The sequence below is a fragment of the Monopterus albus genome, unplaced genomic scaffold (genome assembly GCF_001952655.1).
Source record: "Monopterus albus unplaced genomic scaffold, M_albus_1.0 scaffold342.1, whole genome shotgun sequence".
In the NCBI taxonomy this organism is placed as follows: Eukaryota; Metazoa; Chordata; class Actinopteri; order Synbranchiformes; family Synbranchidae; genus Monopterus; species Monopterus albus.
This window is the reverse complement of record NW_018128222.1, coordinates 336817-352679: the sequence shown is the minus strand read 5'-3', so window position 1 is coordinate 352679 and position 15863 is coordinate 336817. Positions and strand designations below refer to the sequence as shown.

At 45.9% G+C, this 15863-nt stretch overlaps 1 protein-coding gene and 1 long non-coding RNA gene across 5 annotated transcripts in view; both read right to left on the bottom strand.

Annotated features, from left to right (window-relative positions):
• grin2ba (glutamate receptor, ionotropic, N-methyl D-aspartate 2B, genome duplicate a) overlaps positions 1-1766 on the bottom strand; it is a gene marked incomplete at its 5' end in the record, with an annotated part of 78980 nt that extends 77214 nt beyond the window's left edge. The window contains one exon of the mRNA XM_020624976.1: positions 1404-1766. Coding sequence (XP_020480632.1) covers positions 1404-1766 — 363 coding nt within the window. The remainder of the gene's footprint in view (positions 1-1403) is intronic.
• A 2-nt stretch (positions 1767-1768) lies between these two features.
• Positions 1769-15863, bottom strand: part of LOC109974638 (uncharacterized) — a 32340-nt gene continuing 18245 nt past the window's right edge. For all 4 annotated transcript variants that reach the window (XR_002276998.1, XR_002276997.1, XR_002276999.1 and 1 more), the window contains one exon: positions 1769-1985. This is a non-coding gene — a long non-coding RNA (uncharacterized LOC109974638). The remainder of the gene's footprint in view (positions 1986-15863) is intronic.

Sequence of the window (15863 nt, the reverse complement as noted above, 5' to 3'; positions counted from 1 at the left end):
GAGTGATGCTGCCCCTGCACACAGAAACACAGGTCCATGCATATTCCGACTATCCCTCCAGTGTTTCCCTCTTCCTCTCATCCCAGCAGCTTGCCGTGCAATAAAGCAGGACATGTCATTAGTGGGGTTGGGGGTTAAAGACATGCAGCTGCAGTGCTGGAGCAGAGGGAACAGATATCTAAGAAAATATAGGAGGTGCGTGTGCATGTGGGAGAAAATGTGTGCGCTGTACAGCAGCCTGTGTGCTTGGAAGAGAGCGGCTTTAAATAGGACCAGACGGTTTCCTGCCATTTCTCTCCTTTGTGCTCTAATGAGAAGGAACAGAGAGAAGGCTTTCAGCGGTGGCCGCTGGCCTCGCTGTGTCACTGTGAGTCATGTCTCTGTTGGTACAAGGACCTGCTGACACCAGAGGGTCAGCAGACAAACTGGAAGATGACGGCCCGCAGACGACGACGGCTGAGATAAAACTGAAATTATGAGAGGCCCCGAAGCAGAAGGGACAGCTGTCAGTGCCTCAGTAAGGTTTCACTTTCCCTGCATAGAGGCCGCATTAAGTAGTGTTTTATCTTAACAGGTGTTTTTTAATAAAGCTGGATTTATGAAAAATATCAAATGAAACGAGCCTATTTTGTGGATCGGGTCCAAGAGCAGATCTCAGGCAGACACAGATAGAGCAGCAGCACATCGCTTTATCCCATTAGACAAGGCCTGGTGAATAGACCTAGCTCTCTGTGTTGGTGCAGTCTCCAGCTCATCCTGTCACCGGGACCATGACACCCCAGCTTACCCTGTCTGTATGTCTGCAGCCAGAGTTCAGACTGATGTGGTTTAGTGGTAGAGGAGGAGCTGAGAGACCCTCTGTTGCAGATACATGGCTTCTTTGTTTTGGGAACAGGACACTGCAGTGGAGGATGGCTTGAGCTTGCAGGGCACTTCTGAAGCACATTTTCTCATTTTCAAGCACATGCCACTGCATCTCAGCCTCAAACATCACAGGCCTTTGCTGAATCTGACAAACGGATCCCGTTACCTGTCACAAATCCTCAACGCGCTGCAACCTCAGTTTAAGCTGAACAGTTGGGCTAGAGTCTGTACAGCCAGACTTCACTGATGAAAAAGGATGGATGTGTCTGGTGACCTAATCTTTCCAAGACAAGATTTCACTGGAGTGACTGTAATACAGTGGTAACTGGAAGGAAAGTGCAGCCACTCGAAAATGAACCCAGATCAGAGTGAGGACTGGTAGACCAACACTTTCTATTCACTGTTTCCAAGGTGAGCCACTTCTCTCTCTCTCTCTCACTCTCTCTTTCTCTCTATACAGTATATATATATATATTTCACATAACTTGCACTGTTTGAATGCCATATTACTGAAGAAGAAGGAAGAGACTGTGTCCTACCTTGGCAGCCATGATCATAGAGGAGCCGCCGCGGACTCCGAGGATGGGGATATGGGTCTGGGCAGAAATGAAGTCCAGGATCTGGGCGATGGCCTCCTGGTCGGTGTCATCCCCAAACACCACGCCCTGCAGCCAGTGCTCCGTCATCAGGTCACAGATGCTCTTGATGATGCTTTTAGGGTCTGTCTCATTCATGGTCAGCACCTCCACATTGGGCGCCATGTGGAGGAAGTCCTCCTTCTCCCGGGCCCCGGCCAGTGCCACCTCACTGGAGTTGCCCACCAGGACGACGGCGATGCTGAGGCCACGCAGGATGTTAGGCAGGGCCAAGTGGTGGGGAGGGGGCTGTGGGATGGGGATGGGGAGGAGGTGGAGAAGGCAGAGCAGCAGGAGAAGGAGGGAGAGACATAGACAGGAGCTGGTGCGGTGGTGGAGCAATGCAGGTGGATGTGAGGGTCGGACTTGTCTCTCTTGCTCCTGGGTGACCGAGGGTTTGGAGGAAAAGGTCCCGGCAAGGCCGCGAGGTGGGGACATCCTGCGGCAGCCACAGACAGGCATGGTGGAGGAGTGGGAGAGTAATACCTGGAGAGAAAAAAGAAGAGGAGGCGAGAAACAGAAAGAGATGGAGACCAAAGAGAAGAAGAAAGAGGGTAGGCAGAGATTTGATAAAGCAAGATAACAAGAGAAGAAACAGAAGAAAACAGAGAAGGCAGGAGATGAAGAGAGGGAGATCAGGGTTAATAAACTAGCACTGTGCAACACAATGAATACAGTGAACTGCTGAGAGGCTACAGGCATCATAAGAATCAGTGGGTATCAATGTCAATCCAAAGAAATGTGGCAATGAAGAAAAACCTTGTGGAAAACGAGGCTTTAAATACACACAGAGGGATGAGAGGCACATAAATAGTGCATAAACACACATACACTCAGATACATGGAGTGATGGCATACGACTTCATATAATCTCACACGGATCAATAATTCATGTGGAATGTTCTGAGGCAGCATTATGGGATATATCATGGAGGATATAAACTCTCCCTCCAGATGAGATGCTGGCTTCTTGACAGGGAGGGAGTGAACAGAAGGAAAAACCCAGAAAGATATACAGGGAATGCAAAGAAAGGGCAGATGGAGGGAGAGCAACTCCTCGCCAACCGTCTGGAGCTAAATGACTGACGCACACAAACTAACGAATGCTGAAACTGATAAAGTGATTGACAGCGGAGGCGCTTGGTGCAACACGCAAGGCTTTGATATACCTGCCCCCCCCCCAACTCCTCTTGGCCTAGTTTAGCACTCAGGCGTTTGCCGTCCGTCCCTCCATCCTTCCGCCTCCCTCCCATGTTCTACCTGACCGTATCTCTTTCTCTAACTCCCTTTTGTCTGTGCTTCTTTATAGAGCTTTTCAGTAATGGGGGATGCAGAGGAGAAGAAAGGGCCAGGTGAGAGAGGGGGACAAGAGCAAGGTTCAGAGAAGACAGAGGAGAAAGGGCAGCGAGGTGGGACAGCAGCAACACAGCTGGAGAAAAAAGCATACATGAAAAAGTGTGTTTATATCTGAGTGTGTGGGAGGGCGTATGTCCTCCTGGGTTTAAAAGCACATAGCCTGTGTAGGTGCACAGTCGGCGGGAAGAGACAGCGCAGGTGTAGGTGCTCATAAACTTGTTCTGACTGGGGTATTGTGTGTATATCTCATACGTGACTGCTTTTAACAAGGCAGACGGAAGGTACAAAGAAGAACAAAAACACTAATACAATAAGCAGCCTGTAAAGCTGACAGCTAATAAGGCAGGAAATGACAGAGGGGGGAGGCGAGGGGGAGGAGGAGGAGGACGTATGCAGAGATGACAGAGCAACTTCTTTAGGGAAAACTAATTGCTGGAGGTTCATCAGCTGTAATTACAGGTCCCTGTGTTAATAGTCAACTGCACACCACTCTCCAGGAAGGATGGAGGGAGGGATGATAAGGAGCACGAGGAGACAGAAAAGGAAGGAGGGAGAGAGTGAAACAAGTGAAAACCTCGGTGAGACACGGGAAAGGAGGAATGGAGCGACAGGAGACAGAGGAAGGTAGCAGAGAAGGATGGAGGAGTAGAGCTGGAGAGATAGAGGGAGCGGTGCCCTCCTTGAATCTGGACTTCGCTGGCAGCACTCTGTTTCCATAGCAACATTTAAAATAGGCCTACATGCACACGCATGCAGGCACAGCTGATGGACATACATATACACACAGACATTTTGCAATAAGCACTGATGATGTAAATGCAGGGACGTAGTCGGGTGCGGCGCTCGCTCGGCCGTGTGCCCTTAGTGGTTTACACAGCAGCTCCTCTCAAGCACAGATTAGCACAGGCCCCTGACACACTTTGAACAAGAACACACCCTTTTCATGCAGACACTCCAGATTCCCTCCATGTCACACACAAGCACATGGTACCCGACAGCCACACACACACCCCGGGTAGGGATTATACCAGCCAACGCACTGTGTAACTCCAGTGATGACTGGGATTAAAAGTCCCATAGCGAGTAAAAGGCTGCCTCATAAAGAAATGCAAAGGGCGTGTATTAAACATAAACTAGGTTATGACACTAAATGACCCCATTTCACCATCAGCCCGCCATTAGCTCCATTAGCCACACCAGTGCACACAGCAGCCAGATCAGTTACACCCGGGTGGAGTGCAGATATCTCCACCCGCCCAGGACCCTGCAGGTCACATGCCTTCCTGCCTTTTCTCTGTGGGGGAATTTTCTGATGTCCAAGTTGATATTTGTGCTAAATTTGAAGAAATTCCCTCAAGGTATTCCTGAGATTTCACATCCACAAGAACTGTACAGCCGGACGGGCAGACGGAGAACCTGAAAATGTAACGCCTCCAGCCACAGCTATCGCAGCCACAGAGGCATAAAAAGGAACGGATGGATGGAGTATGGTCCACGGAACAATCCATTAGATTTTGGTGCTGGTCCATATCCAGGAAGTTTTTAAATGATCCTTCACCACTGTGAACTAGGGCCAGTTTTAATATTGTTGCTTCTAACTTCATGCAAATTTCCTAGAATCCCTGGATAAAAACTGCACAGTAGCATCCACATAAGCTCTACTACACACCAAAGTCTGATCTGGATCCAAGGAACAATCCAGATCTGCTGATCCAGAATGTTCACAGTTATAGGGTTCACAGAAAACTGACTGCTCTGGGACAAAGACGAACGCTACAGACTTGCTACTAAGATCAAATTCTAGTTGAAACTTTGTTGATCCAGTAGCTGTCAACAGATCTGACGTATCCTCTGACGTCTTGAATAACTTTCACACTAATAATGACATCGATGCGATTCCAAATACCAGAGGTAGGTTTTCGTGGTTAAGGACTCGTTATGAGGGTCACACTGTCACGGGACTACTGCTGGCATTATGGCGGAGGCTTGCTCCCCTGGGTGTTCTCTTATTTATTTCACAATATACCAAAGGTGTCACCAAGATAATGATCATCTGTGTAGACAAGAGCTGAAATGATAAGTTAACAAGTTAAGCAGTAAAAAATAAATCAGCAACTATCTGGCACAAAGGGACAGTTTCCATTATCATGTTGGTTCTTGTTGGTTAAAGAAAAGAGGATTTTTTTTTTCTTTTGAATTTATGACTAAATAAGCACTAATTTGTTCCTTAGGTATTAATTCTTAAGAAATGTCCTGCTTTGTCAGGACTGTGTAGGTTTAAACAACCCACTAAATCAGCACATTAATTACAGTGAAAGGCGCTTGTTGTAGCTTTTCATTGTGCCGTTGCCAGTTTTTCATGCCCAGTACACTTTTCCCCTGTGTTTGTGACAACCAGGATCTGCTGTGGAAATTACTGCAAGACACTGTAGTAAAAACATCCCATCCAACATAAGTGTCTGGACCGGAGCACGTTCTGTGTTAAAGTGCCAAATCTCAGCTTTAATCTGAGTAGGTTTAGCTCAATATGGAAAGAACCATGTGGGAGAAATGGGCTTTTTAACACATGGTTTACTGGTTTAAAAGGAATGGGACAGATTCTGCTTGTAGTCTGGTGTTCAGTTCAGTCCCTTTAGGATATTCCACCTCTTCACGAGGTCATACTGCTCAACGATGATGTTGAAATCATCACGTTCTTGATTTTTATCGTTTTTGTGCCTCATTATCTTCTTCCCTTGCACTCTGGTTGCTGCTTTACTCTACATATGGACAGACAACTCCACCCCAATCCAAAGGGCAACTCTCAATACTCAGCTCTTTGTGCATGAACTAACAGTGAAAGGACAAAAAGAAACGTTTAGTAGCCAAGTGTCCCATTAAGGTTTGAAAACCTTCCACTACAGGCGCTGTGTTAAAAGGCCTAACCCTCCCACACATTTCTTTCTATACTGATGGAAACCTACGCAAATGAATGCTGAGACTTGGCATTGTGGTGTGAACTGTACCTACAAACACATCGGTTAAAGGTAGGGTTGTTGACTCCTTCCAGAAGCATTTTTGTTATGTACCTTGAATTTCTCTTTTCAGCCCAATAGCAGCGAAAACATTAAATGCACCGACAACGTAAAGAAACAAATCCATCATCTCAAGCAGCAGCAGGACTAAAAAAAACACCACCAATCATTTTAACCATTAGGTGGCCCACCTGCCTGTCAACATACTTCCTACTTGGGTGCACCCCTTCCTCGCGCAAGCCAAGAATCTCCCACAAGGCCAGGCAGGCAAATGTGTTTTGATAGCTAAAGCTAGCAAGCTATGGCAGAGAAGATACCACAGCAGCTTTCATTTGCAAATGGAGGCTGTTGTCACAGGCCAGGCCTTCTCCTTTAAGACATATGGTCTCATACGTAACGTTGCAACCTGCAATGTGAGAGCAAGAAGCCTGCTGCACAAAGGCTCCTTCTACAGTAGTCAGCTCTAAGTGTATAGATAGGATTGTTTTATGTATGTGTTGTACAGCACTTTGGTCAACTGATGTTTTTAAATGTGCTTTATAAATAAACTGAATATGAAGAACCGTTTCATTTCAGATAGAGAATATTCTGACTATCAGGATCATGTGTTTTCTTTGTGCCTGGTGACGACCACTTCAGCCTCTGCTGCTGTTACAGACGCAACAAGGCATCGGCCAATTAGGTGCAAACACAGTGTTTCAGGTAGTTACCGAGCCCAAGCACCAGATACTAAGCAGCCCCAAATGGACTATAAGAGGGGTAATAGTCATCAATAAATGTCAAGGCTAGCACGGCTCATATTGTTCTAGAGGAAAGTTGACAGAGCAGGAAATATGAAGCATGACACAGACTTTACAGCTCTGAAAATGGCTCTGCTCCTTTTTTGTCACCTATAAATCACACAGTTGTAACCAGCAGGGAGTCGACTTTGACATGTGTGACACGCACACCAAGGGAAGGTCGAGATGTGTGGGAGCAAACTAACTGTAGCTCCCGTAGGCAATCAGGAAACCTGGCTTTCCAGTTGGTGAAAACTAGCTGCGTGGCCTTGAACCAACAGGCAGCATCTGTTTGAGTTTTGTATTAAAACGTGTGACTGAACAGCACTCTGTTCCGATCACAACATGTTCTGTAATAAATCTGCACAGGACAGAACGCATTGCTGCTGAGAGCGGCTTGTGGGCGTGTAGATGCTGAATCTGGTCTGAAAGGCAGTGAACAGCGCTAGCAGTGGCTTGCTTTCCCTAATGCACTTGTGTTTTTGTTCAAATGAAAGCCGTCAGAATCTGTAGCCAAGACGTGGCTTTGATTTGAACTTAACAATATTGAACGGGGTCTATTTCCAGAAAGAGGGTGCGCTGCCGTGCCTGTCGCCCTCTTCCTCCCAGAGTCCCTCTTTCTTTCACTTCAACTCCCTTTCTCTCTTCTTTATGGCTCCGTCTATTCAAACAATGATTCCTCTCAGCTCTCCCACTTATCTCTCTCTTGTGCTCGCACTCTCTCTTCGCCCTCTTCTCATTATGTGGTAAGTGTCAGGTTTGTCGATGGCGTTATTTGCATGAAATCTGAAGGACAAAGGCGATGTGCAATTTTTCACATTTACTGCCTGGTTTGATATTTAGGAGGACAGCAGAAGATGGCACTGAGAGGCAATCTCTCTATATGTCTGAGTGACTTCAGACTGTCACTGTTCAAACTGTGGTACATGTACATTACCTCAGCTGCTCGGTCAGGCACGCCGGGGTGCATTCATTCCTCCTTTTAATTAAAATGAGAATGTCGTCATGAGTCCCTGGAGTTTGAGAAATTGCCTTTTTCGTCAAACCCACACACTTAAAACTTATAAGAACAAATCTTTTGTTGCTGCCAGAAGGGAGACAGACTAAACTGTGACTACTTTTGACATCTATAATCTGATGTTGAGCTGTTTGGCACCACACTGTGCTTTTCTTTGAGTTTTGAGGCCAAACCCATGAGTGGCACCTTGACCGGACCCAGAATGAGCGACAGGTGATGCAAAACATCGCTGCCTCGACGACCTGTTTGACCACACAGCAACTGTGGAGGCAACTCAACTCACACAACAGCTGGGACCGCGGAGGGTGGGAGGAGAGGGAACAGGGCATCCAGGACCTCAACTGTTGTCTTCATGGTTATATCAGAAAAGAAATAAGCCATGGATAAAAAGATAAACATGTTTTTCTATGTGGAGTAATTATGGCAGGAGAAAAGCAGAAGGGGGCACAGTCACTTCCTGTGTGGTCTAGCATTACGTCTCTGCACTTATATTCTACTGTATTTAAAATTAGAATGTGTGTGTGTAACCTCATGCACAGTCTTGTGTCCTCCAGGTCCTCGTCGCTCCACAGATTTCCTGCCCGTCCGAGCCTCTGCTGCAGACTAACAGGAAGCGACTCGGGTGAGCTACCGCAGCTCCCACAGGGAGAATTCTCTGGGCCGGGGCAAAATGCATGTGATATTAAAACTGAATCTCTGTCTGCCTTCCTGTTCAGCTGCTGCAGCCACGGCGAGAGGGTCCTGCTCACACACCCGTCAAATATTACCAGGTCTATACTATATTTTCCAGTTCACTGTGGCAGAAGAACAAAACGTGCTCCAGGCATCATGTGGAAAAAACTATTGATTTAAAACTATTTGAATTGGTTTCTATTATTATGCACATATGAAGTAAGATGATTCATATAATCTTGACTGTTTTGTTTCCACTGATTTTACTAGGCTGAAGTATGAATGAAGATTTTTCTGTAAGGACCTACAGTACGTTAATCAGTTCTGATAAGAAACCTGGTTCAGTGGATGAGATAAGATGAGCACAGTACAAGAATCGTGCACTTTGATTGAATTGTGTCTCTGAATGTGGTCCCATGGTCTGATATAAAGTCAACGGACTGAACTGACAATGCACTTAATGCTGGTACTGAGGATTAATCCTGCTACTGCAACTTCAGGGTTTATTTAAGTATACCTTTATCTAAAATGATTCCAATTCCTAAATAAGTAATTATGTAAGCACACAGTAGGCTTCAAGGTTTTTAAAAACAGCAAGCAAAGATTAATAGTGGTGAAAAGTGTATTTCTCATTTATATACTTCTTTAGTACCTTCATAGTTCAGTGTGCAGTAAGAAATAAGAAGGATGCAGTAGGAAGCCAAGGGGCAGGCATTTAAAAAAACATTATTAAAAGCATCATAATTCCCAGAATATATAGGAAACTGGTCAGGAAAAGACGTAGTATGACAAGTTGATCACTGGCACAAAGCCCAGGTCTTAACAGCCTGTACATCTTGTACCGAAGCAACATAAGGTACCGTAAGCCCTGAGACAAATCATGCTGCTTTCCACTGTTACGAGACAGTGAGAAGTGGCCAGCCCTAATGAATTCATAAAAATATGAGGATAATAAATCCAGCTGGCCTCCAACCAAGGTTCTGTGTGACTGCACACAAGGGGAAAAAAATCATCACACAAATGTTGAACCCACAAACTGTTGTGAAGACCTGAGCCTCGTTTGCTTTGACAGCTTCTCCACAAGTGTCATGAAAGAGGATCAGGTTCAGAAGTGTTGTCCACTCCACTCGACGCCGCTGTGGCCTGTCACAGTATCCGGCACCACAGCACCAACGCTGTTTGTTTTCCATGATAATGTCGTACACAGCTCTTCATTAGGTTGCTATTTATTGCCTCGTGTCAGTGGTTCAAGTCGGAGCTCTGCCCTGCTGGAACCACTACAGCACTTCAACACAGTGACACATCAAGCAGAGCACGAGTGGAAATTACTTTCAAATTATATTAAACAATTTAAGACGACATTTTGGAATGAAAATGTATTGTTATATGTAAAACCTTCTGTGGGTATGTCATATTAAATTATAATTCAATGTGTCCTTTGTGTTTGTATGGATGTAAATTTTGTTACATGCTATTTTTGGATATGCATTCTAGGATAAAGTTTGGTTTGGTGTGCCATCCCTTAGTTAAAGGCCTGAGGCCTGTCCCATGATGCTCTGAGCTCCTCTCCTCCCCCCTTTCTCTCCATGCATCATTGTTGTGTCTTACTGCTTTTCTTCTTCCCCCTCTCCTCTATCCACTCACCCCAACCGGTCAAGGCAGAAGGCCGCCCACCAAGGGTCTGTCGGAGGTTTCTTCCGTTAAAGGGAGTTTTTCCTGATAACAGTAAGGTCTAGACTTCAGTTTGTAAAGTGTCCTTTGGCGCTATACAAATAAAATTTAAATTGTCTTATGTTATGATTATGTTAGTGTACTGTGACCCCAGGGAGAACAGCTCAGGCCGTAGATGATGGGGATCTTAATAACAGGTCTGACCTGGTTGTGGCCTGTATGAGATCTAGTCTAAATGACTGAAATTGCACCAGTGCTGAGGCTTGTTCAGCTGCACTTGACAGTCACTGGTTTAAAATCAACGTGTTTGATGTCAAATATTGAGAAAGCACAAAGCAGACGCGCTGCCCGAGCTCCCAGCGGCTGTTCCTGGCCACAGAGCCACCCAGTGAGCCCTCATGCCAGACGAGAAGGCTCCCACAGGAAACAGCACAGCGAGACAGGATGAGCGCGGCAACAGCAGAGCCCCCGGACTCGCTCGGCTAATTTACAGGCCAGACACAGTCACAGTGCGAAGTGTTTTCTTGTCGTTTCTAGAGATGTGGCAGCTGTCGAACAGGTAAACCTGCCCGCAGCTGTTTGATGAGGTGCTGGTCCTGCAGCTGGGAGAGTCAGACGCGGGGATAATGCATGATCAACTCGTTTGTCCACACACTTCTATCGAGCCAGGGTCATACCAGAGCCAAAACGGCTTTGTCTAGTCTCAGGTGGGGTTTGTGCACGTTTGCTGCCAGCCACGCTCCGTCTGCCATCAGCTGTATATATTTTTGCATACAGTCTCCTACAGACAAAGACACTCAAAGACAGCAGACTGACAAATGCATTTTGACTTTACTCAGAGAGATAAGCACTGGGTGTCTCGGATCTCTCCCAGGGACACATTTCTATTTACACCTACTCCACCTCGCAGAACAAACGCTTAATCTTCTCCATGATTTGTGGCCTTAGCACCTGAAATCCCTCTCTCCACTCTTTTTTCTCTTCCATCCTTACTTCACTGTCTTTTCTCTCACTTGCCATCCACACATTTTATCTACACGCCATCTCTCCTCAGCTGCCCTGCATCAGTGATTCAGTCCATGTATCATGGTGAAAGACCTTTACAGAAGTGTCTGTGTGGGGTTTGCACTGTCTGCTGAAAGATAAAGCCAGGGACACTTAAAGTGCGCTGCGCGGAGTACGCCCATGCCAATAACAGCACTGTAATCACTTTAAATGTGTTTTATTGTCAGCTTCCCACAGATTAGAGCCACAATAATCTGTCCTCCTCCGTCCATCTCATTCCAAGGAGTTATTTTTGGCACCAGGATTCTCTCTTTCTGGCTTAGTACTGTAGGTGTGCAAAAGTTTTTTTTCTTTGTGTGTTTATGTGTGAGAAACAGGGTTGTACAGCGAGGTATCTGCAGCACTCTGTTGTGGCTGCATGTTTAAAACCTGCCCCAAGTGGAAACCAACATCTCGTGGGTAGACTCGGATACAAAACTCAAGTCTCAACGTCTGCTTAAGCAAGAACACGGTCTGATCCACTGCTGCACCGTCTACAGATCACACATGACTGAGCCAGCAAACAGAAGAGGAGCTGCCTCTATACATGAAAAGTAAATTAATTTCATTACTTTCAACAAACTTCGTGTCCATCTTCAGTGAAACATGGTAAACCTGTTGCCCACATCTTTGTTGTTCTGTAGCCTGGATGTGATTTTACAAAAGTCAGTGATTTTTAAGAGCAGCAGAGCCCACACGTAATCACAACCTCTGTCTGATTCACAGCACCTCAGCTGACAACGCTCACTCTCCACTAAGGCTGAATACTGACTGATGGCTTTGATTTCACATCAGGTCTGTTGCTAATTTGACACATTAACCAGGTTTTCTCACACAAGACTTACTATGACTAGAAGCTGCACAGGATGCATTTCACCATTTTCACAGGTTTTCACCAGGAGCCTTTTTCTCATGTGTTGTTTTTAGGATTATCATCACAGTTTTCCTGTAGACGTCAGGCTGTCACAGCTGTCTTTCACCCAGTCTTCCTGGGCGTGTGTGGTGAGCGCCTCTTCGCTGTAGGATACTGATGACACTCCCCACGGGGATAATGACATCTAAGAGCGTCTCTCCAACGGATGTCCCCTGGTTTTAATCCCACCTAACGCTCAGCCTGAGAGAAGAGCGCCAGCGCTGCATCCAGGCACAGACAGACGGGCAGGTCTGCCAGTGTGACAGGCAGCAGCCGTTCAGTTCCATGAGGAGACAGTCAGACTGGCCGGCTCACGGTTACACATCCAACAGACAGGAACGAACACACTGCCACAGGTGAACACCTACAGTAAGCACAGTGGTGCTTCAGGGTGAAAGTGGTCCCCAGATTTTCTAATCCAAGAACAGCATGAAAGAATGTTTACTGGAGACAGATAAAAATGTCTTCGTGAGGACAGAAAGCACTTGGATAAAAGGAGCCTTTACAAGCACCTGTCAGGAGAAATTTGTTGTAAACTTGCTCCCATGCACAACATGAGTGGTCAGCTACACAATGACAACCTTGCACCTTGCTCAAGGACATGCCTGTGGGTCAGACATCCAGTAAAGTCACTGACTCTCACCAGGGATCCAAGCTTTCTGCCACATCACATCACTTTTAGATGCTAATCAGTAGTGAAATATAGTTAAGTGCACATCGATACTGATCAACTGTGTGAACTGGCCAATATGGAGCAGAGTGAGCGTCATATCCAGGCTGGAATCCACAGGAAAATCCAACTGTGCCATTTTTTAACTGTAGAAGAAAGGTTTTATCTAATATGGATCCAAGGGGTGAAGAGAGCGATCGCATTTCATTAAACCCCCAAACTCACATTGATGGCAAAAAAAGACATTAACCCCACACATGAATGAACTTCAACAGTTTAGTGATGTTACTTAGAAATATTAATGGATGCAAATGAAACAAACGATGATGATCTGACTCCAGCTCAGGTCAGGAGACCTCCACAGCCTCTCTGCGCCCATCGCCATGGCTACCCAGAGGACTCCATTTGCAGCGCCACAGTCAGTAGAGTGGAGCGCTCCAGTACCTTCAATTAGCAATCCATTATCATTCACGAGTTTGTTTGTGCTAAACTGTAAGACTGAATTCCAGCTAGTCCTTCCTGTCTGCACTGGCCTGCTGGTGTAATGTAAAGGGAAGCAGAGGCTCAGCTCCACTGGCTCCATTTCTGCCCCGTTGCAGGTTGGACTCAGTAGTACCTGCTAAGCTTCGATGTGGTGGTACCGCCACCAGGAGCTTTCAGGACTTACTGTTCTGCATATTAAGTATATTCAGAGATTGGGGGTTTGTTTATTTCATCTGACGGCATACCGCGGTCACTGCCCTCTGCCAGTGAAAAGCGGAGCCGCTCTTCTTGCTGCCTCTGGCTTCATGAAGTGCATGAGAGGAGCCACTTTCATTGTTTAGGTGCATTCACGGCTCATTCAACATGATCAGCACACAAAAGCTTTGTCTTGTTACCATCATAACACCGACTGATCTCTGTTCTGCTTTGAGAGGATCATCAAGCGGACAAAAGCACAGCTCACCTGCAGTGACGGTGTGCGCTAAACGGGGCGCATGGCCGGGTAGCTTCACCGGTGTGTTTCTGCCCCCCTGGCTGTTGTGTGTGATACAGGGCTGTTGACCCCAGAGGCGCCAGACCCTCCATATTGAGTTATTATATTTATGCAACTGCTAGGCTCCTGCGATATTGCACAGTGCTGTCAACCTTCAGGAGCTGTGGACAATTTCTAGTGGAAAATTGAGCAGCAAGCGAGAGAGCGGGAAGCAAATCGAGCGAGACAGAAAGAGACAAAGAGCACGAATCAGAGGGGGAGAAGAAGTGAGGCCGATATATTTTATTCAGTGGCAGCAGAGTACAATTCATAATCAGGGCCGACTGATTCACAGTTTTAATTAAAAAGTAGCCTTATAGCGCCCGTGGTAACATCTTGATTTATGGAAATCCGACCACAAAGCGAGAAAGAGTTCCCTGTAGGGGGGTCACTCAAGCCCGACCGATATATCAACACAGCCGACATCACAGGCCGATTCTAGTGGTGGCTCATATGGGGTCAGTTTATTAGGAACACCCAGCTCAGTCCCCCATCATGAGAGTGATGCTGTTCAGTTTGGGTTGCAGCTGTTTCACCTGTGTGACTGTTTCTGGTATTTATGTTAGCTCAGCTGGGATGGACAAAATAGAAACAACCGTTAGCAGAATGAATTCACCTTCTGTGACATGAACTGATTCACACCCAGTGACTTTCTCAAACCCAAGGAAATGCTGCACATTTTAAATTTTTTATTAGCTAGGCACTTTAATTAAACCAACATTAAACCATTATGAAACACGGTGAGCGACTTCCCTTATCAACGGCTGAAGCGTTCCTTTTTTTTTTTGGTAGCCTGAATGTACAATCCTCCTCATGAGCACTATTCTGGCCCAACAAAAGATGGAGGTGGACTGAACCAGGTGCAACCTTTAGAGGTGGAGCACGTCCCTGACAAGCTGTAATGTTGTTCTAGATACAAGAAACATTCAAACTGTGTATTCAGTCAAAAGTAATCGTGTGATTATAATGCTCAGGTTTTGAGGGCCCCCCTGTGTTGGGGCCCCTTTTTAAAACATTAAACCTTTATTTAACCAGGAAATCTCATTAAGATTTCAAACCTTTTGTGACCAATGAGATGGGTGTCAAGGAGCTTACCACAGTCTTAAATTTGGTTTGATACCAGTTTGTCCAGTTTAACTTCTCTCTGCCAATTGTTTAAGCACAGAAGGATGAGGCCTTCTTTCCCATCTCTGCCCTAGCATACAGACTCATGAGCCGATATTTGATCTTAAGTTGACGTCTGACAAAGACTTTTGAACAATACATGTACAGAGACACCGGGTTAACGTGGAACAGTTACACTAATCCCCCTATTACGACAACCCTACTTCTCAAATAGCCACCCACTCTGCATGTACGTGAGCAGCCACGCTTCATGTTGCGTGCTTCTGAACTGACACGGTAAAACCAGAAAGAATAAACTGCATGAGGCTGTAACAGTGAGAGAAGCTAGGTGGTGGTGTAGATATTGGCTGTAAAATAAAAAGCCTTTTGAAAAACGAGCAGCAGCAGGTTTAACCAGGGCTGATGGAATTTGCTTTGGTCTGACAGTAATGTTAAGTTTATGTCAGCTCCTTTATTTAAATCACCAGCATAACAGAATCCCTTGGTACAGAGAGATTTTAATTAAAAAGCTAGAGGGTGGGGGTGTGGGTGAGCGGTGGCAAGAGAGCAAGACAGAAGAGAGAGGAAGAGATGGGGCATGAGATGGTGAGAGGATGAATAGAAAAAGGTAAAGAGTCAAGACAGGAAAGTAAAGGGCTAGGTGTGAAAGGAACAGCACAGTGTGGCTCTGCCTTTCTGAGGCTGGACTTTATTTTCACTGGCTCATTGCAGTGTTCAGTCTCTCTGTGTGAGTGTGTGTGTGTGTGTGTGTGTGTGTGTGTGTGTGTGTGTGTGTGTGTTTCTGCTTCCTCCTGTGCCTCCCATTCTTTGTCACTCTCACTGATTGATTTTTTCTTAAGGTCTGGCTCGCTCACAATCACGACAAACTGTGTGAAAGGACACACACATATAAAAACATATACAGTACATATACAGTGCGCTGACCCACCGTGCACACATAATGTACAAAGAGCACAGAAGGCTGCATCCGTCTGAATGATACATACACCTACTATGAAATAATCCATTTATGTACAAGGCCTTAGCGTTAAGCAGTGAACGTGCAGATAAATCAAGATGCCAATCCTGTTTATATATATATATTATA